Source organism: Oryzias latipes, chromosome 7 (assembly GCF_053564925.1).
Source record: "Oryzias latipes strain Hd-rR chromosome 7, Olatipes_Hd-rR_3.1".
Classification (NCBI taxonomy): Eukaryota; Metazoa; Chordata; class Actinopteri; order Beloniformes; family Adrianichthyidae; genus Oryzias; species Oryzias latipes.
This window is the reverse complement of record NC_136243.1, coordinates 19,819,857-19,840,277: the sequence shown is the minus strand read 5'-3', so window position 1 is coordinate 19,840,277 and position 20,421 is coordinate 19,819,857. Positions and strand designations below refer to the sequence as shown.

General features: G+C 38.9%; 1 protein-coding gene across 2 annotated transcripts in view; it reads right to left on the bottom strand.

Annotated features, from left to right (window-relative positions):
• Nucleotides 1–218: 218 nt before the first annotated feature.
• LOC101165978 (dedicator of cytokinesis protein 3) overlaps nt 219–20,421 on the bottom strand; it is a 45,980-nt gene continuing 25,777 nt past the window's right edge. Inside the window, exons 15-54 of one of the 2 annotated variants that reach the window (XM_020704727.3) lie at nt 20,014–20,138; nt 19,768–19,930; nt 19,565–19,671; nt 18,498–18,669; nt 18,325–18,422; nt 18,143–18,226; nt 17,947–18,047; nt 17,776–17,857; nt 17,247–17,417; nt 16,413–16,605; nt 15,282–15,409; nt 14,935–15,081; nt 14,718–14,816; nt 14,546–14,640; nt 14,323–14,398; nt 14,083–14,183; nt 13,946–14,004; nt 13,694–13,842; nt 13,503–13,588; nt 13,371–13,397; nt 12,257–12,352; nt 12,117–12,177; nt 11,919–12,012; nt 9,244–9,392; nt 8,545–8,631; nt 7,640–7,744; nt 6,612–6,753; nt 6,262–6,428; nt 5,625–5,711; nt 5,364–5,543; nt 5,194–5,277; nt 4,997–5,113; nt 4,588–4,712; nt 4,131–4,266; nt 3,937–4,018; nt 3,612–3,727; nt 3,420–3,504; nt 3,217–3,339; nt 3,058–3,140; nt 219–2,877 (exon numbers count right to left, since the gene is read on the bottom strand). In XM_020704727.3, the coding sequence (XP_020560386.1) occupies nt 2,269–2,877; nt 3,058–3,140; nt 3,217–3,339; nt 3,420–3,504; nt 3,612–3,727; nt 3,937–4,018; nt 4,131–4,266; nt 4,588–4,712; nt 4,997–5,113; nt 5,194–5,277; nt 5,364–5,543; nt 5,625–5,711; nt 6,262–6,428; nt 6,612–6,753; nt 7,640–7,744; nt 8,545–8,631; nt 9,244–9,392; nt 11,919–12,012; nt 12,117–12,177; nt 12,257–12,352; nt 13,371–13,397; nt 13,503–13,588; nt 13,694–13,842; nt 13,946–14,004; nt 14,083–14,183; nt 14,323–14,398; nt 14,546–14,640; nt 14,718–14,816; nt 14,935–15,081; nt 15,282–15,409; nt 16,413–16,605; nt 17,247–17,417; nt 17,776–17,857; nt 17,947–18,047; nt 18,143–18,226; nt 18,325–18,422; nt 18,498–18,669; nt 19,565–19,671; nt 19,768–19,930; nt 20,014–20,138 (4,991 nt within the window). In that variant the 3' untranslated portion in view covers nt 219–2,268. The remainder of the gene's footprint in view (nt 2,878–3,057; nt 3,141–3,216; nt 3,340–3,419; nt 3,505–3,611; nt 3,728–3,936; nt 4,019–4,130; nt 4,267–4,587; nt 4,713–4,996; nt 5,114–5,193; nt 5,278–5,363; nt 5,544–5,624; nt 5,712–6,261; nt 6,429–6,611; nt 6,754–7,639; nt 7,745–8,544; nt 8,632–9,243; nt 9,393–11,918; nt 12,013–12,116; nt 12,178–12,256; nt 12,353–13,370; nt 13,398–13,502; nt 13,589–13,693; nt 13,843–13,945; nt 14,005–14,082; nt 14,184–14,322; nt 14,399–14,545; nt 14,641–14,717; nt 14,817–14,934; nt 15,082–15,281; nt 15,410–16,412; nt 16,606–17,246; nt 17,418–17,775; nt 17,858–17,946; nt 18,048–18,142; nt 18,227–18,324; nt 18,423–18,497; nt 18,670–19,564; nt 19,672–19,767; nt 19,931–20,013; nt 20,139–20,421) is intronic. The other variant, XM_020704728.3, reaches the window with a different exon arrangement.

Sequence of the window (20,421 nt, the reverse complement as noted above, 5' to 3'; positions counted from 1 at the left end):
TGGGAAATGGCTGGTGCGTTGTGAAATCATGTTTCACGCATTCAGAAAATTACATGAACCGTCAGAAAGCAGTAAAATATAAACTACTGCTTTCTTTTGCCTACAGGACTTAGTCTTGTTTATTTTTGTTTCAAATGTCGCCATCTGCTGGCCACCACAAGAACTGCATGCTCTCATTTTTTTAATTTGTTTATTTTAGAAAAAGCCACAAAAAGGCGTTAGAGCTGATAAAAGATTGTCTTTAATGTTTGGCATTGTTAATGAATTCCATACCACAGCAGCTATGGGAGTAGGAAAACCACTTTTACAACCAAACACTTTTTGATCATGCTAACACCATCTGTACAGGAAAGCACATTGAAAAGTGTATAAAGTCTTTATATGAGAAGAATGGTGGAGACAGCCACGGTCTAATGGATTTGTCCTTTTCCAAACACTGATTATAGATATTTATCAATTACGTTAATCTCTGGAGTACATGTATATACACAAAAACAAACAATGATAAACCTCTTTAGGGCTTCTGCAATAGTTCTCAAAAATATTTCACAATACTGGTGTATGTACAATAACAGAATTTACAATGAAAAATTCCATCTTACCTATATCTGGAGTATTGTTTTAATGATCAGTTATCCTAGCTTCTCTCAAGCTCACAAAAGATACTCACAAAAACTCTATAATGTGTATTAATTTAAACTCCATACAAAGTAGAGCCTCCCATACAGCACTTGTGCCTTCCGTCAGTTTCTGGAATATGTTTTCACAATTGATGAGCTCACATACAAAAATAGAACTTGTCTAGTCAACTGACACTTTGATGTACAGTAACACAAATAATCCATCTGCAAAGAAAAAAAAGTTTAAAAAAAAGAAAAAAATAGTTGAAATTATTGGCAAAATACACTCATAAGATAACAGGACAGTAATCAGCGCTGTTCTTCTACTCAGTAGGTCTGGCCTTCAGCTTTGTCCTGAAACACGTCCCTCTTCATAAAAACATAAAGTGATTGAGAAAGAGCTAGTTAATATATTGGCACTATAAAAACAAAAGCATGAAAGATGAAGTCTAAAACATTTCTTGGTATGTAACACTTTTCCTATTCTTTCCTCCCTTCAGAGTTTTCGTTGCAGACGGAGGGAAAATGCTGTTGTTAAATGAGCTTCACACACTCCGGGTGTTCGATCGAGACTGCATTTGAGTGCACTTAAGGCAGGTAGGAGATTACAACACTGTCTGTGAGAGCCCAATGCCACCGCGGCTGTCCCCGGTTCACAGGTTAGCAGGACCTGACAGCCACAAAGAGAAGGGAAAAGATGAAGGGAGAAACAGAGAACCAGGGTTGGCTCTGAGTGCCCAGCAGAGAGATGAGGTGAGAAGTTGAGTGGTATGTGTCTGTCACCGTCCTCCAGTTCTGCCGAACACTCTCATTCCTCTTGGGATATCATTGCCACACAAGAAACAAACATCAACCTCCTCAGCAGAGACTTAACTTAAAGCACTTAAGCAAAAACCAAGATTTGCAGCTTGTGCATTACAAGAAGAGCATCATATCTGAATACATTCACGTAGCTTTCCATACGCACAGTATGGATGGGAAATCGGCATTGACTGTTCATGTTCTCTGAGACGCTGGTCCGAAAAGAGAGTTGCAAATTCATCCTCAGAGACCTGCAGTTCACACCAGTAGATATGAGTCACTATTAAGGAGCACTTAACAGTGTTTCTGAAAAATATCATGGGCACAAGCCTTTGAAAACACTAAAATGTAGCAAATTTATCAAAACAATTATTATTACATATGAAGCATTTAAAGCAGAAAAGTCACTTCACTGAGAAAAAAAAAAACACTGTTTTTGTGAAAATGACACAAAGAGCTGAGACTGCTTGAGATTGTGGTCGTTTCACAAAATTGTTGAACTTTTTAAAAATAAAAATAAAAAATAAAGACATGCCCGCACATGAGTTGTACTGTTGAGTACAATCAATTTCCATTTTTGATCAAAAATAATATGCCTCACTGTTTCAAAGGTATTTTTTCACATTTTTGTATCAAATCTAAGAAGTCAGGTAGAGCAGTTGTGCCTCAAAGTAAAGCTTGACGGAGGTTTGTTTCTTTTCTTTCCTTCATGAGCACTGTCATCACAACACCGAAAGTAGAACCAGCTGAACGTGCATACAAGCTCTCCGTCTGTTCCCTATTAACAGTGCAAAGGAAGGAAAGAAGACAAAATAGCTCTAACTGAAATTTAGCTGAAACCTCGCTGTTACTGAGTTTCCTCGTGCTCCTCACTGATGCACTGCTCCCATGCGTGTTTCCCCTGGTCCTCTCTGTGGCCATGAGGTGAGTGGAAGATCCTGCGAGGCAGTGGAATGGGCTGAGGCGGCAGCTCCTCCTCGGGAATGCAGCCCTCTCGCAAGTAGGGCTTGGAGGGCACGGCTGGAGGCTGAGGCCGGCGGTAAGGAATGTGATGAGGGCCGTGGGTGGGAGCGTGGTGATGAGGCGGCATTCCGTGGGAGTGGCTGTCCATCCCGAGGTGGGCGTGAGCGTGAGAGTGCTGGTGTGCGTGCAGATGGGAAGCAGGGCTGCGGTAATGGAAAGGCCGGACAGGGTCCATGGAGTCGATTTCCGAACCACCGTAGTGAATGTGCAGGTAGGGGGAGGCCAGGTACTCCTCGGGGGGAGACCACAGGTGACTGGGAAGAGGCTCCAAGGCATCATTCCTAATCGGACCAGGATCGGGATACTGACCTCCAAAGTTGCTCTCGCTTAGAGAGGAAACGCCGCTGCTGGCGCTGCCTGACAGAGTCGAGTTACTGCCACCCAAAGCTGACTGGGGACTGGTGGGGGAGCCAGGGATCGGGTGAAGAGGAGACTGGAGACATAAAAACAGTAGAGGTTGGAGGGTTTTCTCCACAAAACGAATACTAACATGACTCTGACTGATGTATATTAAGAAAAGGTTTAACAAATTCCAGAGTTGATGGTCTTCTGTACAAAAGCGGAGGACTTTTCCTCTTTAAAAGCGAAAGTCTAAAATTTATTATGATGGTACCTTCCGGAGAGATCGGACAGGCAAGGAAGGAGGGGGGTCACTGTTCTGGTGGTGATACGCATCACAGTGCATCACGAAATGTCCTGCAGAGAGGCAATAAAAAAGCTGAGCAACATAAGTCACAAACATAAATAGCTGTAAGTGGAGGTGTCAGCATACCTTGTGGGAAGGACCTCGGTGGAGCAGGAGGCATTATGACTCCTCCAGTCGAAGGCGGCATGTAGGCAACCTGGTCCCTGTTATCTCCATCCAGACTCCAACTGCTGGGAGTGTTGGGAAAAACTAAAGGGGGAAAGAAAAAAGGTTTCAACTCCTTTCATGGAAAACCTCCTGGTGATATTTGGTATGTTTCTGGAAGTTACCCTTCTCTGGAAGATTCATGTGAGGATCAGCACAAGGCTTACATGGGCTAACTTGCTGAAGTAAGGCACGCTGCATGTGGTTGTTCTAAAAAAAAATGTTTAAAGGTTAGAATCTGACCACTCTAGAATTTATCAAACAAACTTTTTCCATAGATTTAATCCTTTGAACTTTTTATCACGTTGTTGCCACACCTGTCCATTCTCTGCCAGGTTGTAGTACATAGAGTTGTTGGCCCTCTCACGATGAGACGGCAGAAGTACCATCATGTCTCGGTTGTGTTTGGCTTTGTCAGGCAAGGATGGAGAACCTGCGCAGAGAAGAGTTTTCTATGATCTATAATGTTCCCCTAAAAAGCGATTGGCCTTGTCTTTGATTGAGGTTCACTGTTGTTGAAAAACGGATGATTTTTACTTTGTGGTTAACTTCTAGTTCACATGATTTGTGAGGAATGAGCAAAGGTCCAAACAATTGAAATATGTAGGGCGTAAGTGGGACTCAAGCAGCTGTGATGCTCACCTCTGGCACTTGACGGAGCAGAGTTAATGATCTGGGAGGAGTTTGAGCGGATTGAACTCAGGCTGGAGGACGAGGGACTGGGCTGAAAAACAGACATTTTCTCAAATTCTAAAAATGTTATTTTAAAACTTCACTAGTTCTAATGAACTGCACAATTTAGTTCTTGTCACATCCGCTCCTGTTTTGAGCTCTACCTGCATGTGCAGTGCTTCTTCAGGATGCTCCCCCATCAAGCCGTCAGTCATAATGACCAGGTTTCCTGCCTCGCTTGAAGTGTGAGAGGAGAGGGAGGAAGACGAGTGGCGAATCGAACCTTGCAGATTTAGGGGGCTGCAGGACAGTAAACAATGGTGACTCTAAAGTACATGTTGATGATTCTCTATCTCAGGAAACTGCAGTTTTGGGGCATTTTTCTGATGATGGACATATATAAAGACATCTTAAAACATAAAAATGGATGGATGTTTTCTTTTCTTTTCTCATCAGTTGTTCTAAACATGATCTTTAAATTGTAGAACTTTTAGGTTTTCATGCTTTCTGAAGCCTACTTTTTCTGTTCCAGGCAACCTAGGTTCTTGGATACCATGTTGAGCTGTTTAAAGAATTGGAGTGTTGATGGAGGATCTGGATGTGTGTGTGTGTCAGACTGACCTGTGTCTGTGAATGAGGCGCACACTCTCAGGACTCATGTGGTTGTGGGATGAGAGGATCCCTCTGGGAGAGTTTCCTCCTGGACAGCCTGCTGGGCCAAATCGATCAGTGCTCGGCACACCCTGCTGAGATCCAAACGTGTGCCGTCTTAAATATTTACCCACAGGCAATCATGCATTCACGTCCCATTATTTTCTGTTTGCTATTTTTATATAAGGTTATAGTCCATATTTTAAAAGAGTTTTAAGTATGTATGCCTTGACAGCTCAGTGAAGCTTAACATTTTAAAATTGTGTTTTTCATAAAGCGAGTGCTCATTTTAGAAACGATTCTTTTACATTTTTGCACAGTTAGAAATTGTTACCTCATTCATCTTTCATTTCGTACTGAACCATGCAGGTCTACTCACATGGTGCAAACCAGTTCTCATCATGTGGAACTGATCTACAAGCTTTTTGTGCAGAGGACGCATTTCTGGATGCACAAGTTTCTCATGTACAGCCAGCCCCACTCCAAGAATGTGAACCTTTGTAAGGAAAAACAAACACAAAAAAAAAGTAACTAAAACAGTTTTAATATTTGTCCTTGTTTTAGGCAAAGTCAAACCTGTTCCTGCATGAGATCCTTTAGATGAGTGATCCTCTCTATGTCCTCGGGGTGACTATTAATATAGTCCTTATCAAAAAAGGCCTTTTAAAGAAGATGAAACAAGATATTTATTAAAATCAGCTCATGTTATTCACTCTTTCTATCCTCACTCTACCCCTGAGCAGCACCTCCTGATATCTGGCGATTCCTCCATTCACTGCAGCATCTATGACTCCATTGAGGCACATGCTGAGCGAGTTGATGTTGCCATGATGCTGTCTGTGTTGGTACTGGCTGATCAAAGTCCGCAGCTCCTGGGTCTTATTCTCTACCACGTAAATAGCGTTCTCCAGGGGGCTCACTTCCACCTGAAAAAACAAAAACGCAAGAGATTTATCAAAAAGTGTTTATTTGATGCATTTTATAAAATGAAATATGAAAATCCTCACCACTTCTCTCCTTTCCACCTCTGCCCAGCGGGAGATCCCAGGGAGAGGACGAGACAGGATGAGAGTCGTTCTCTCAATCCACAGACTCTGTGAAACAATCAGAATCCTTTTTGGGTTTTTTTGAACGATGATCAACAGATAGTAGGTAGCAGATTATGCAATAGATAAACAGTCAAATTGTCAGATGTAAACAGTTAAATCCACAGCATATCCTCAATATTCTGCCAAAAAAACAGTTTAAAACTCAAATGTCGGACATTTTAATGTAATATATGCTTCTTTTGATCAATTGTTTGAAAAATTCTACCTCTGAAAAACCTAAATGGATTAGTACGTCTACCTATAGGCAATATGATGGCAATGATAGCTTTGCCCACAGCTTTAACATTAACTAGATTTAAAAAAAAATGTATTCAACCAAGGAAGCTCTTGCAATTGTGACTTTATTTGCAAGAACCCTATATTCAGATCAGAATAACATATTTTCTTGGGTACAAAGCAAATATGGAAACTTCAGACGAAGGACTTTTAAAAGTGCTCCCTCTGATCTAAGCATTTCTGTTAGAAAATGAAACAAAACAAGGACAGAGCTGTAAGACAAAAGTAGGCAAAGAGCAGCCCTGCTGGCTCCTCATACCCTGAACTCGTTCTCACGGTCCTTTGGCACCTTGTGGAAAGGCCTGTCATAGTGGAAGCGGCTGACATTGTTTATGCGGTAGAAACTCTTGATCCTCTCGGGCACTCGCTCCAACTGAGGCACATCAGAGATGTCTGACACTGGAGTCACTGTGTAGATCTGCAAGTCTTGATGCCAAGTGTCAAGGAAGTGACAGACAGTGGGTCTCGAAAGCATAGTCACAGAAGAGAGGATATTCAGTCTCTGCAAACTCAGAAAATCTGTTTAAGTTCAAGTCAAATGTTTCATCATCAGATCATTAAATCTGTCTATGAGGTGCAGCTTTAGCAGCTGGGAAATTTTAAGGATACACTGTGCGTCGCTCTGTAGGATGGTGTCATCCGGCTGATTTGTGTGTTGCATGGCAATGGCTTGAGGGAATTCCCCCAGCATCCTTTGCTGGAAGTCCTCAAGTCGTTCATAGTCATAGCCACGACAGACGAATTCCTTGTTCTGCAGAAAGAGGATAAATAAGCTGAGTTTTTTTTTCCTTCACGTTCGTCAGACTTGAACTGAACCAGCTAAAAACCAAATGGGATTTTCTCAGTTGTCCCTGCAATTGATCCAACAGCTGTTGCTTAACTATTTGAAGTCAGTCAGTTAAAAATTGTAGTCAGTTTTTCTTTCTAAAACCTCTAACAGTTTTAGCTGACTTGGTTTTCTTAAAATTCTTGCAAATCTGCAATGCTTCTGTGCCGTTTTGCAAACACTGAACCCTCCAATGTGCCCTTCTGAATTCATGGTATGTATAGTTTCCATATTAAGCCAGAATTAAAGGTTTGCATTAAAAAGATGCAGGAATTATTATTTATTTAAGTCTTAACTAGGTAAGATTAAGCTTTAAATGCAGATATTTGTTGTCAAAAATTCACATGCGTACACTTCAAATTAAGATGCGTTTTAAAAACATTTAATTTGTGTAAAAATATCTTATAATTTCCACAAATAAAACACTTTTAAAACAGAGGGAAAAAATGTAATTTGAAAGACTAGGTATTTCCTTACATTTTAAAGAGATGCATCAGTGAGATTCATGAATGTTTTAGATTTTTTCTGATGTCAAACATTAACATTCTGATCATAAGCGCATGAATTTAAAGAACTTGAACAGACTCATTCAGAACCTGAATGCATTTAAAGGCTTAAAATTTGATCAATTTTTCTAGTTTTTTGTTTCAATAACTGCTAATTGATTTGTATTTTAAATTCAGTTCAAGTACAGTTTATGAATCTCCAACATTATTTTTTTCATATATAAAAGATTTGTTGTCAAAAAGGTTCCCTGCAGAAATAAAGCAATGAATTAGTCAGTGGATAAGATGAGAGAAAAAGATCTTACCCTAAGGAAGAAAGGAAACTTCTTCCCATAGAAACCCATTTTAAAGAATTCAGGTTCAATTCGCTGCTGTTCAATGATGTTGTCATAGTATGCTGCCTCCATTTTCTGTGATACAAAGATACACATGCACATAAATCATGACAACACACAATACTACCTCGTGTTTAGATTATAAATTTGTGTAACAATCAGGTAAATGGGGCATCAGGCTCTATGTCTGTGACATCTGCCACATAGTTATGTGGGCGTGTCTGTGGTCATCAGCTGTTTTGGTGGTAGAGAAGGATGGTCCATGGCCCTGCAGGTGATTTTGCAGCATGCACATGTGAAGGTACAGATAACCACCTTCTAAAGTTTTCTCTTCATTTAGGGTCAAAACACATGTCTGAAAAACAGCTACAACAAACCTCATTGTGGTCACTAGCAGCCTCTTTAAAACTGCACTTCTAATTAACACATTTCTATGTTGACACACTGACCGCTGCATAGACCTCACTGTGGTTTACCTTAGCACAGCTTACTTTTACGTAACCCCTTGATGCCTGAATTTATTTCCAGCCATGAAAAAACCCACCTGTTTTTGTTTTAATGTAGGAGCTAAATTAAGGTAACTTTGGAGCCTGAAGTGGTTGAATGCACATTTGCATCACGGGGATTTTTAGCTGCATGATCAAACTCAGCAGAATGCTGCTTGGTTACAAACAGGCAGCAACTATAGTGAGCTATAAACCTGTTATCTCCTTATGGAAAAGTGGGAAACACATTTGTTCACATGAAAAGGAGAGGCTGTTTGATACTGTTTGCACTTCACACCTGAGTATAGCGGTTCTGCAGGCAGCTGAAAATGTCACCTTCTAGCAGAGCGGAGGTGTGTTTTTCAGACAGGAGCAACGGACTTTACTCACCCGTATCCAGCTAAGGCTCTGATAATCATACAGAGTCTCATACTGGAAAGCCAGTTCTCGGCAGAGCGAGATGCCGTACTCCCAACACTGCAAAAACACAGTTTCATTAAAATTTGTAAGAATTTGTAATCTTACAAATAGTGTTCTGCTTTTCTTCAGTTTATATAATTGACAAGGTCTTTTTAAATTATTGTTTCACACAAATGCATTTCAGCAAAACCTTTTTCTAATTTTACACAATAATTTTCAATAAATTAATTAACAATTTAATTGGTTTAAATATGTTTAATTACATTTTTTTATAATAATATTTTTAAACCCAGAAAATGTCCAAAAAACTGATCATTTTGAAAGTTTGTTTGACATTCAATAAGAAAATTAATTGTTTCAATCCTTCAGAGGAACATTTTATGTTTTGCCTCCTTGTTAGTGTGTGATGTTGTAACCATAACTGTATGTTATCACTACATTTCTGTAGGTTGTTAAGAAAAGGCAACAGTCTGCTAACCTGTTGAGATTTTTTTGTTGCTGTGATTGTCCAGCACCCTAATCATTATTACATAGCCCTGATTTTCTCCCTCTTGTTTCAGGGTGATGTTTTGTTTTGCAGTGTCAAATAAAGCAAAAGACTTGGTAGTTACACTGAAAGTCAGGCTGAAAGGCGGTGAAATAAGGGTTTAAGCAGTAAACGTCACTTGCCTTGCCCTTGTTGAAGTAGTGGAGTATTTTACGGCTCAGGTTTTCTTTTCGTTGCCACTCACTCTGACAGGGATAGTGTAGGAAATCCCTCAGAGGCCGGTCTTCCCACTGCAGCAGCTCCCAGTACAGCAGCAGGGTGAACGCTGCCTCTGTAATAATGGAGAACAGAGAGGAATCGGGAAAAGAAAATCACTCAACAAATAACTATTTTACACACTCTGGACATGAAGATAAGCCAGTAAAATACCAATTGCCTGGGTAAGGGTCAAGGAAAGTAGCATTATAACACAACAAATCTGAATGAAGAATTGTTGACTAAATAGTTGAGACAGTATTTCAGCAAATGGCTGACTTCGCTGCTGTTATTTATCCATATTATTCTTTCTATAATGCAGAGTGATTATTTTTCTTCCCTTTAGCTTTTTAAGTTTTGCTACAAGCTCAAGTGACAGATTGCATTTAGTAGTAAAGCAGACTGACAAATTGATAGTTAACACTTATTACATTACTTTGGCTTATTAGTCCTGCTAGTGATTTTTTTTGCTGATGCTTAAAAAACTTTTTTTCCATTTAACCCCTTGACACCCGTTGATGCATATATGCAAAGACAAAACATGACAGCAAAAACTTGTCTTTTTTTTAAAGCTAGAAATAAATTCAGGCGTTATGGGACTCATTTCATCGGCACACAGCAAGCTGCTTAAAAAGGTAAAATATATATATACACTATATATAGACAAAACCTGACGTTAGTTTGAATAAGTGAGAGTATCAAAACCCTAAAGTCTCACAACTGCTGTTGGTCATATTTACATGGGCAGGAGGATTCTGTGTGTAGTGCCAGACGTTTTATCATCATCTGGTATACAGTCCCAGTGGCATTAATGTTCTGCAAAACCTTTTTTGTCACCAATTTAGTGTGACAGAATGTGTGGATGGACTAAAGCTGAGTGCACTGAAAGGGAAAACTGTGATTTTCTATCTGTTGCTGTATGTTGTAACCAGTTTCAAGAGTTCTTTCATCCTGACTCATGATCATAAAGTGAGATTGCAGATTTTTACAATTCCACTAAATTACCTAACAGGAGAAATGTGTTTTGATTACTGTAAAAACTAACAATCCAGTTTTATTTAGGCAAAATAACTTGTGTATTTGAGCCGACCAAACAACAGGTGACCGTGGAGTGGCTTTGGAGTAAATGTGTGTTTTGTAGTGGTTGATGTTTTTGGTGCTTGATTCCATTACTGTCTGTACATGTCATGTAGCAGCATGCCTGCATGAATTAAGAGGAGTTTAGTAGACTGCATGCGTGTTAAGCAACAAAAAATTAGATAAAGTCAAATACATAAATGGAACAAACTTTAATTAAAAGTTACTGCAAGATTGTCAGTTTTATCCTCACTTAGCAGCTTTACTCACAGTTGTATCTCCTCACTAACAGACAACTCTGGACTTTTTCTCCAGTAAAACCAAGAATACAGTATCAGGGCCGGTCATTGGGGTCAAAACCCAGTCACCTTGTGCATTAACACATATTAAGCAGTGTGCTGATAAACAGGTTTTCACATGTTAAACAGGGAGAAATGGAAGAACAGCTGGAGCTCATGTGAGAAGTGCAGGGTAACTCCTAAATAAAGTTACAGACAATGAGATAAAAAAAATAAAATGAAAATAAAAACTGCAGTCATCCTAAAGAGGTAGAAGCAGTTAACAACTTCTACAATCTCAGTGACACTTCTGCACAAATCCGTCAAACTTTCGTGAGAACATACACTGCAGGACAAGGTATTTATCTTAATACAAATTTTCATTCATCTTCTTAACCGTTTTTTCCCTTTCGGGGTCACAGGGCTGCTAGATTCTATCCCAGCCACTTGTGGGCGAAGGCAGGGGACATCCCAGACAGGGCGCCAGTCTGTCGCAGGGCCACAATCACACACCCATGCACGCACACACTCACACCTTTAATGCAAATTTGTTTTACCCAGAAAAAATTGAAGATACTACATTCTGATATTTTTTTAACTTTTTATACTAAAATCCATTAATTTAGGAGATGTCAAAGAATTAAAAATGCAAATTTCTCATTAAACTTACTCAAGCATTTTTAAATTGATAAAACCAAATAAAAACAGTCAAAGTTACAAAAGCAAATACCGCAAGTTAACCCCTTGATGTCTAAATTTACTTTAAGCTATGAAAGAAAAAACAAATCACTGATATTTTTGCTTTCGAGTGATACTAAATTATGGTAAATTTGGAGCCAAAGTGGTTTAAGGCATATTTGCATCAAGGGGTAAGACAAAAATTATAGCATAAATTTTCAATTGATACCCACATTTTTTGTAAATACTTTATTTTAAAATAGTAGCATATAGCAGTTTTTCAGCAAAACAAGACATATTTTAATAACGAACTTTTATATATTTCTGTTATTTAACCATATATTAACCCAAAAAAGATATAAAACAAATACTGCATAATACAGTTTACAGATTTTATATTTAAATAACTGGAAATCGGGGGACAGGATTATTATTTCAAGCAAACTATATGTCATTCTTAAAGTTATCGATGTCAAGAGACACCTATACTTTTTTTCAATATGTATTCAAATAATATACCAAAACTGTAAATATGGATCTCACAAATTAAGAAAAGATATTTGAATTACCTGTAAAATCCTCTGCTTGCAGATGCAGGTCACACAGTTTATGGATGTAACGGATGTACATGTCCTCTTTGTTCACTTCTGACTTGTAGAAGTTCTGATGTTCATTAAAAAGAAAATATACAGATTTAAAAACCCCAATCTACATGTGATAGTAACAGAAAAAAACAAAAGTACAAAACACTGGCATGAATGTCTCACCATCAGATTGACGGAACCACCAATCTTTTTACTTTCCACTTCATCTCCTTTCATGCAGTCCCTGGACAAAAATAGATCTGCATGACTGATCTGTAGTTTATCTTCACAAACCAAAATATTCAGGATGTAGAAAATTGCACCTGTAATCCAAAATGCGTTCCACAAGTCTTGTGACAGATGTGACAAAAGAGATTCCAGTTTCTCTCCAGGTTTCCTGCTCTATCTTCTCCAACAAGCTGGGGGGGGGGAAACAATAGAAATACAGAAGTAAAAACGTGAAATTAGATTTTGAAAGTGTTTAATTGCATTCAAAGAATTTTATTTGAGAAAACAGCATAATTCCTTCCTATTTTTTTAGATTCTTAAAATGCAGATGATCAACAATAAAGGATGTTTCTTCATCGTTTAATAAAGTGAAAATTAGGATTGAAATGAAGAAGCACTGACTGAGAAATGCATGTTACACTTTAAGAAGATTTAAACTGAAACATAGCAGCAAATTGTTGTTTATCAGATGCAGCTGATCAACATTAAATGTGACAGCCTCTGTCTGAGCAGAAACTATGACAATGTGCCTGTGTGTAGCACTCAGTTGTTAGTTAGGAGGTCGAACTACTCTCTCTGATCAATATGGGATTTATTTTAAAGCCGTTTACAATAAGTGGTCTATTTGAAGCGCAAAAGAATACTTTCAGGGGAAATGTCTAAAGGGAAATGCAGTCAAAACAAAGCAGAATCTCAGACGGAATATCTGAGGTACCATGTTAAAGGTTAATAATTAAGGCTGAAGAGCACTCCATTAGAGGATTTTGTTCGAAACAGAAACTCATATTCTCTATTACATGACCATACAATAAAAACTTGTTTTGGAACCAACCAACTACACTCTAGTTCAACGACAAGTTCCACTCTTGTTGAAAATCAAACCCAAAATTAATTGAAGAATTTGGTCAAACATTTTGGGCAGCAAGTGATAACTGCAAAGAAAAAATTAGAAAGAAAATAACTGCAACAAATTATATGGCTGCTGAAAAATAATCTACAAACCAATGATTCATGTGTGGACATTTTTTATATTTTTTACATCTGGTTTCTTTAGGTCAGCATTTTTTAAAATATAAAATGCATTGATAGACATCTTTGGAGGACAGATCTTTTGCAATAACAAGGACCAAATCAATACACCCTTTAATGTAAAACCTAACTTTAACCAAGGGTTTGCCGCTGTTTAAAATGTAAAGAAATATTCCTTACCTTGGATAAGGACCAAACAGCTGCGTTCTGGGCACAAAAAATAAAAGAAGAAGATCAGTTTAGAAGAAAATAGTAAAACCTTTTATTTGAATGTTTCTTTATCAACATGCTAAAGCCATATTTGATGCTTACAGCAGGCTGAACAACTCTCTGTGGTTGTCGTCGCCTTTCCCATCTGACACCATGCTGTCCAGCTTGTCCATTAGCTCCGCCTCCACCTTTAAAAACACAAACATTTTAGCAAAAGGCTAAAATAGTGAAAAACAGCTGCGTATTAGTCCAGTGGATAGCATTTGTTTAATGTTTTCTTCATAGATAATGACCTGTTTGAAGTTGCCATTTTTCCGCTGTTCCCAATCCATCATGTCATGAAAAATTGGAATCATAATATTTCGAATTTCAGGCTGAGGCACTAGAGTCACTCCCAGAAAAGGGCCCATCATTCCTGGGATGAAGTGGGGTTTGTTTTCACCTGAAACGCACAAACACCTCATAAGAATAGATAAATAAAAAATGTGTCACTGTAATCTGGGGCAAGCTTAGTTTGAGTGAGTGTGCATGTGTTGCAGCCACACCTAATTTTTGCCACATGCTGCACAGCTCATAAGCCATTATTACTCTCATGTCACTATACCTGCACAGAAAAAGTGAATTTCAGATAAAATTAGGTAAATAACAAAAATGTAACAATGAGTTTTAAAGTGTATTTTACTTGTCGAGGGTTTTCTTTCTCTTGGCAGGGCCAAGAGCTTCCAGTTGCAGACTGGGCTGGTTGATGTACAGGACAGCAAGGCTGAAAAAGGAGTTCCACACCTGACGCAGAGAGAGATGTGAACTAAAGTCAATCCTTTACTAATTTAATTATAGAAGGATGCATATTAAAAAAGATCATTTTTAAACATTTTGTGACTTTTTAAGGTGGAGTGTTTTCTCCAGCTGAAGAAAGGCCAACCTTGAAATCAAAATCTGCCTCGGTGAAGTTTTTGTGCAGCGCCGGAGAGAGAAACTGTGTTGTCACTACGATGATACTGCAGAAAAGCAAACATTACACTGTCAGCTACCAAATGAGATTGAAACCCAAAAAATTGGTTTTGAAAAAAAATGCACCTTTTACCTTAAGAGCAGGACATTCAAAAGCATTTCTAATCTAGGCAGAAATTAAAAAGAAAACTCACTGACTAGTGAGAAGCCTCATGATGCTCCAGTCTCGGGGGAAGATAGTCAGCTTCATCAGATTGCGAAATACGCAGAAAATCTTCAACAGGAACTCCTGTGGAGAAATTTTTGTTCAGTCGAGGTGTGCGGCAAAAAGACAACAGAAGCTGCAATTGTTGCAGGTTTCCCCACCTTGAGCTCTTCCTTGCTGTGGAAGCTATTGAGCAGATGGTGAAAGTGGATCTCCGTCATTTGTCGCAGTAGAGAAAGAAGACAGGAAACATACTCCCCCTGCATAAAAGTCCGTGTCAGACACAGAGAAACTAAAACAGAGGCAAAATAACTCGAAACATTAGACAAAGTTGACTTTTCTGGTCCTCGTCAGAGGCACTCGGAGCAAAAGCCTAACCGTTATCTCAGCAGTGCACTGGGGACAGCGCTGTCCTCTGGAGGTCTCCACTGAATGAGATTTGCTCATGATGGACAGCAGAGTCTGCAAAAGTACATCCAGTAAACTCTCCACCATCATCTCTACCTCCTCTTGAACAGAAGACTCCTAAACGGAAAGAAGGGAAACGGGTAATGTTTCACATTTTGTACTGAGAAAATCTACACATGCTTTGGTAAGAACTATCTGTTGGAAAAATAAAACATCTTTTAGAACTTTCTCATTGATATAAAAAGTAAATTTGATATTTTTGGTAGTTTTGCTTTTTTGCAATAAATGTAAAAATATCCATTCACAGAGTACAGTACCATAGAGCTTGTTTTAATGATGGAAAAGATGCTGCTCAGGATTCCAGAGCATATGAGCAGCTCCCTCTGCTGGCGAAGATGCAAATGGATGTGATGCAAAACTACTGGCAGCAAAATACTGCGGGACTCTGAGGAACGAGACAAAACAAAAATGACAATAAAGCCTGACCATTAAAGTGTTAGACTCTAACAGGAAAGCTTCCCAACCAGGTTCATAAGCAAAAGGGAAAGGGTAACTTTACAAGTAACAATTTCTTTGTTACAATGCTCTTGTGCATCAAATTCTGCATTGTTGGAAAGATTGTTTATTACCTATTTAAACGGTGTCAGAATTCACAAGATACATGCATTGGAGGGCTGTTGCTATAAAATGCTCCTATGGGCTTCTGGTATCTACAGGTGCTGCCAATCAGGCATCTGATTGGTCAGTAAAATGTCTGCGATAATAGGCCATCTCCTCTCCTCACTGCGTGAGCACAGTTGTCCTCTACAGGTGTGCAGTCTCCTCCCATTTCTGTTACTGGAAATACGAGGATATTCATCATTGGAGGCAATGATGACAACACAAAGGAGATATTGAGATGAAGGTCTGCAACCGATGGCAATCCTCTATTTCAAAGGCCTAGGATTGAATTCCTTCAGGATGAGAACTCTGACAGAGAAAATCTCCAGAATTTAGAAATGAAGAGAAATGGGATGACCTCCCAGCAGTCCTGACCTTAACCTTCCTGAACACTTGGATCTGGGCGTGCTGTTCCTGCCAGAGTGGCCAACACAACCATGCCAGCTGACTAGCGGGTTAAAGAATGGGATGTCATCCCACCGCAGTGGGTGACCAGGCTGGTGACCAGCATGTGTGCCATGAGTGTGTTCTTTCACTCGCCATTTCATTAAATAGAGTATTTTTTCAATGACACCTAAAATAATAGAACGTTTTGTCTGGTTTTCCAAACAATTTCAATTTTTCAATTTGAATTTTATTTGTATTTGTATTTGTATTTGTATTTGTCAAACAGAATTATGCAAAAAAATAGCAATTTTACAAGGACATAATATAGCAAACATTCATGACCTTACTATTTATTCCTCACTATTTAATTTTTTAGATTTTAAATTTAAAAATCATCTTACCAGGGAAGAAAAAGAGGCGGCTCTCGACGGTACGAGCAATGGATTGCAGTTTAACAACATCCATAGACTGACCAATATCCACTGTGCTGGGCATGCTCCCAAGAGTGCCTCTGACATATTCAGCTACCTCCTGAACAGTAAACATCTGCAGCAGCTCGTCAAAGATATCAGGGAAGCTGTTCAACAGGGCTGCCTGTTGAGAAAAGGACACAGAAAAAAAGAAAAAAACTCAAACATATATTACACTAAAACAAACTTGGAATTGGTTTATTACAAAATATAAAATATTAAAAAAGACAAACATATACTAATCTCTGCTATTATTACTCTTAATCACAAATAGACATACAGTATTTGCCCATATGCATACAGAGCACGACACATTGAATCCTTTAAATGCAAAATTCATCAAGTAGAGTTTAAGAATAAGGGAAACAAACACAAATTTAATGTACGAACAATGGTTTTGTAGTCATATAACTTTTTTATTTTTTTGTTTGTTCTCAGCTATACAGTTGAAAATTTTAACCAGTTACAGCCTCACAACTACTTTAAGATGTACTGTTCTGCTAACTAAAGGAAGGTGATGGTTGCAGAGCGCTTGCTGCATTGCAGAATCAGCACAGGGGGGCGCTGTGACTTACAGATGAGAGCGAAAGCTTAGGGCATGACCACAGAAAGCCATGCAGCTGATCACACACCTAAACTAAGTTTAAGTTCAAGCAAAGGACAGGGAAACAGTGAATGTTGAGCATCGATACAGGGTGACAAAAAAACCTAAAGCAACAAAACATAAATTTAACTTGTCGTTGTTTGATTCCCGACGTGACTGACCTGTGTGAACACCAGATTCTCTGAGCTGCGGCTGTCCAGACTTAGAACGAAGCGGATCGACTGAAAGAGCTCCTGGATGCTCACTCTGAACTGCTCTTCCTCCCTCCCACAGGTTGCTCTTGAGTACAGGATACGGGACTGGACGATGAACTTGAACAGATATTCTAGTGCCTGGGGTAGAGTGTTGGACAGGAAGACATAAAGGCACACGTCAGGTCATATTTTGAGTTCCTTGGCAGAAAACCAGGACTGATGGTGGCCTAAAGTTCACATTTGAGACATCAAAGACTTTAGCTTGGCAACAGTACCATATGGCTCCAAATATCACATGAAAATGCTGCACCTAATCTCTGCATGGCTTTCAGTATTAATCTTTAAATAGCTGTTCTTTCAGCGGGGAGTTCACTTCTTAAGGTGGTGTCACGTTACTCTTATCAGATTCCTCTCTGTTTTGGCGTTTTCTTGAGCTAACAAATCCCTGCTGAAGGAGCCACAGCAGAGCTACACGGACGTGAGCTCAGTGTTTTACCCTCATGGCCTCCTGAATGTGATCCTGTCTAACCACTTCAGCTGAGCGGTCCATGTACCACTTGAGGCATCGAATCAGCTCCCTGCAAAACATTTGATGGAAGATGAGAACAATTTTATAAAAGCTGGAATGATTTCAAGACAAAAATGGAACTCAATAAGTGTTTTTTACTTGTATGCCAAAGCACCAGCAAAGTGGTTCTGGATGTAGGCGTCCATGACAGGTCTGAAGTGGTAGAAGCGGCTATCCCTGAGTAGGTTAATGATGTACACCTGAGCACACAAAAACAAAAGCTTACACCTATTCTGACTGTTTAAAAGGCACAAAACATGACCTTTTAATAATGTCAGAGCAGCTTTGTTCCTACCAGAGACTGGAAAACCAACGGTCCATATTTATCAGTGTTGTCGTCTAAAAGACAGAAGAGCGTATCTAGGACATCTCTCAAGAACTGCAAAGAAAAAAAGAACAAATATCAAGGCAACATGAAGAGATTGACAATGTACTAAAATAGAATCAAAGTAAATAGAAAAAGGAAATGACGGTGACCTTGACAATCTCCTCTCCACTAATCTGACGGAGTCGACCAAGGATGTCCAGTATTCTGTCCGGATGGGCCTTCCAGTTCAGCAAAGCCAAAAGGTCCACTTAAAGAAAAAAGCCAACCATGGTTACATTGAATAACAGCGTGACACGGATCAGGAATAAGCATATATGATTACCGTTTTGTGTGAGTTTGGTGGAGCAGAGTATTGTGGAGACCCAGAAGGTTTCTTTAGGGCTCCTCTGGAAGGGCAGATTGGCAGGCAGGGTGGGGCAGCTGTTGAAATCCTCCTTACAGCAGGGCAGGCTCAGGTACAGGCCCTGGTTACTAAAGGTGGTATTTTCATCACACTAATGAGAGAAAGAGAGGCAGCCAGGATTAACAAAGAATTGGTTTAAGTAGCCCATTTAAGTCCAAACTTGAGTTTTGAAGTTGTCTGTGAAAAACGTAATTTGTCTGTTTTTCTTGGTGATAAAACCCTTTCTAAAAAAAAAAAAGAAAATGCTCTCCAGTTAAGATTGATATATCTTCAAATGAAAAACACTTAGATTGTAACATGTCAACATTAATTGATTGATTAATTGGTTTATTTCACGGAATAAAACAAACACAGGAAATAAAGACTACAAAAATACTTAGATATATCTACTCCATTTGAGATATTCTTTCCCAAATTAGAAAATTAATAAAGAAAATAATGCGATCATCTTGACAATTTAATTGCTTAACATCCTAAATAGACATATTTGCCATTATGCTTACAGTACTCACAAAATATCACAATACATTTATTGTCAAATAGAGTTTATTGAACTGCTTGACAGGAAGTCATCCTATTATAATTTATAACTTATTTTTTACATAGTTGCCCTAATCTGGTTCCTAACATCTGTTTAAAGTGAATGTTATTTATTAAATAACAAAAAAGAAAGGTCCTATTGGATATCATCAAACCATATTATTACGCTATTGCAGAAATCATTTTTCTACATAGTGTGACAAAAATGGAATTCCTTTTGATTATTGGCATAAAGCCTCATCGACCATGCCGGAGCATTATAGTTTTCAGGCAAATGGCCACAAATTTAAATTGAGAATTCGTTGATATGTTGCAAAATTTATCATTAATTTAATGGCCACAAAGTGCCCAAGTCATGTAGCGAAAGTAAGTATTAAGTATTAATAAAACCTTGTAATTAAAGAAAAAGGTCATTGTATCTTGTTACATCACTACATGTGTTGTACCTTGTACACATAAAGCTCGTGGATCTCATCTGAGAGCGTGGTTCCATCTTCTCTCATGAGAGGGGTGAAAGCAAAACCAAATAACTTTTTCTCCCCTTTATCTTTAGCTGAAAGAAAGAACACCACATTATCATGCATCATAGGCAATTCTTGAATGAAACCATCGCATTTAAGCATTTACAGATTTTGCAGTATTGACTCACTAGAGCAGTGTCTGAACTCAAAGCGCAGATGGGAGCCTCTGAAACGATCTATGGGAATCGGTAACTTGACCATCTCACTCCAGCGCGGGCTGTTGTTGTGGTAAAGGACAAATGAGCGATACTCTGAGCTGTTTAGCTCCCCGCTGCCCAAACTGATGCAGTCCTGCAAAGCAGAGTCCAAAACAAGGTTATACTCTCTTTCATTCCTCCATAGGACGAAACTTGGGATGTGTTTATGCAACATACCTTGAGCGTGTCTCCATCAGCGTAGAGCACATAAAGTGTGACTTCAATGTTCTTCTGGACACTCTTCCCTCCCCTCTCAAACTCCCCCCGCTCCAGGGTTAGATACAGGTCATTCCGGATGTCACCTTTAATATTTGAGAAATTGAGGTACTTTACTCAAGAGAAAACATCCCTGATTATACAAACGTATCTCATCCTCCACCATTATTTTGTAAAGATGAGAAACATAAAATTGGATTTGCGGCTCCGAAGGGAGCTGCAGGAAAAATAGCATCCAGTCTTTGAACTCAAATGGCTAAAATGTGATTAAGTGAAAGAAAGTCAAGAAAATGTGGTTTCAATTAGAAGAAAACATGATCTCAGATTAAAAAAAATATTGTAATCTATGATGCCAATGTCAGCTCTGCA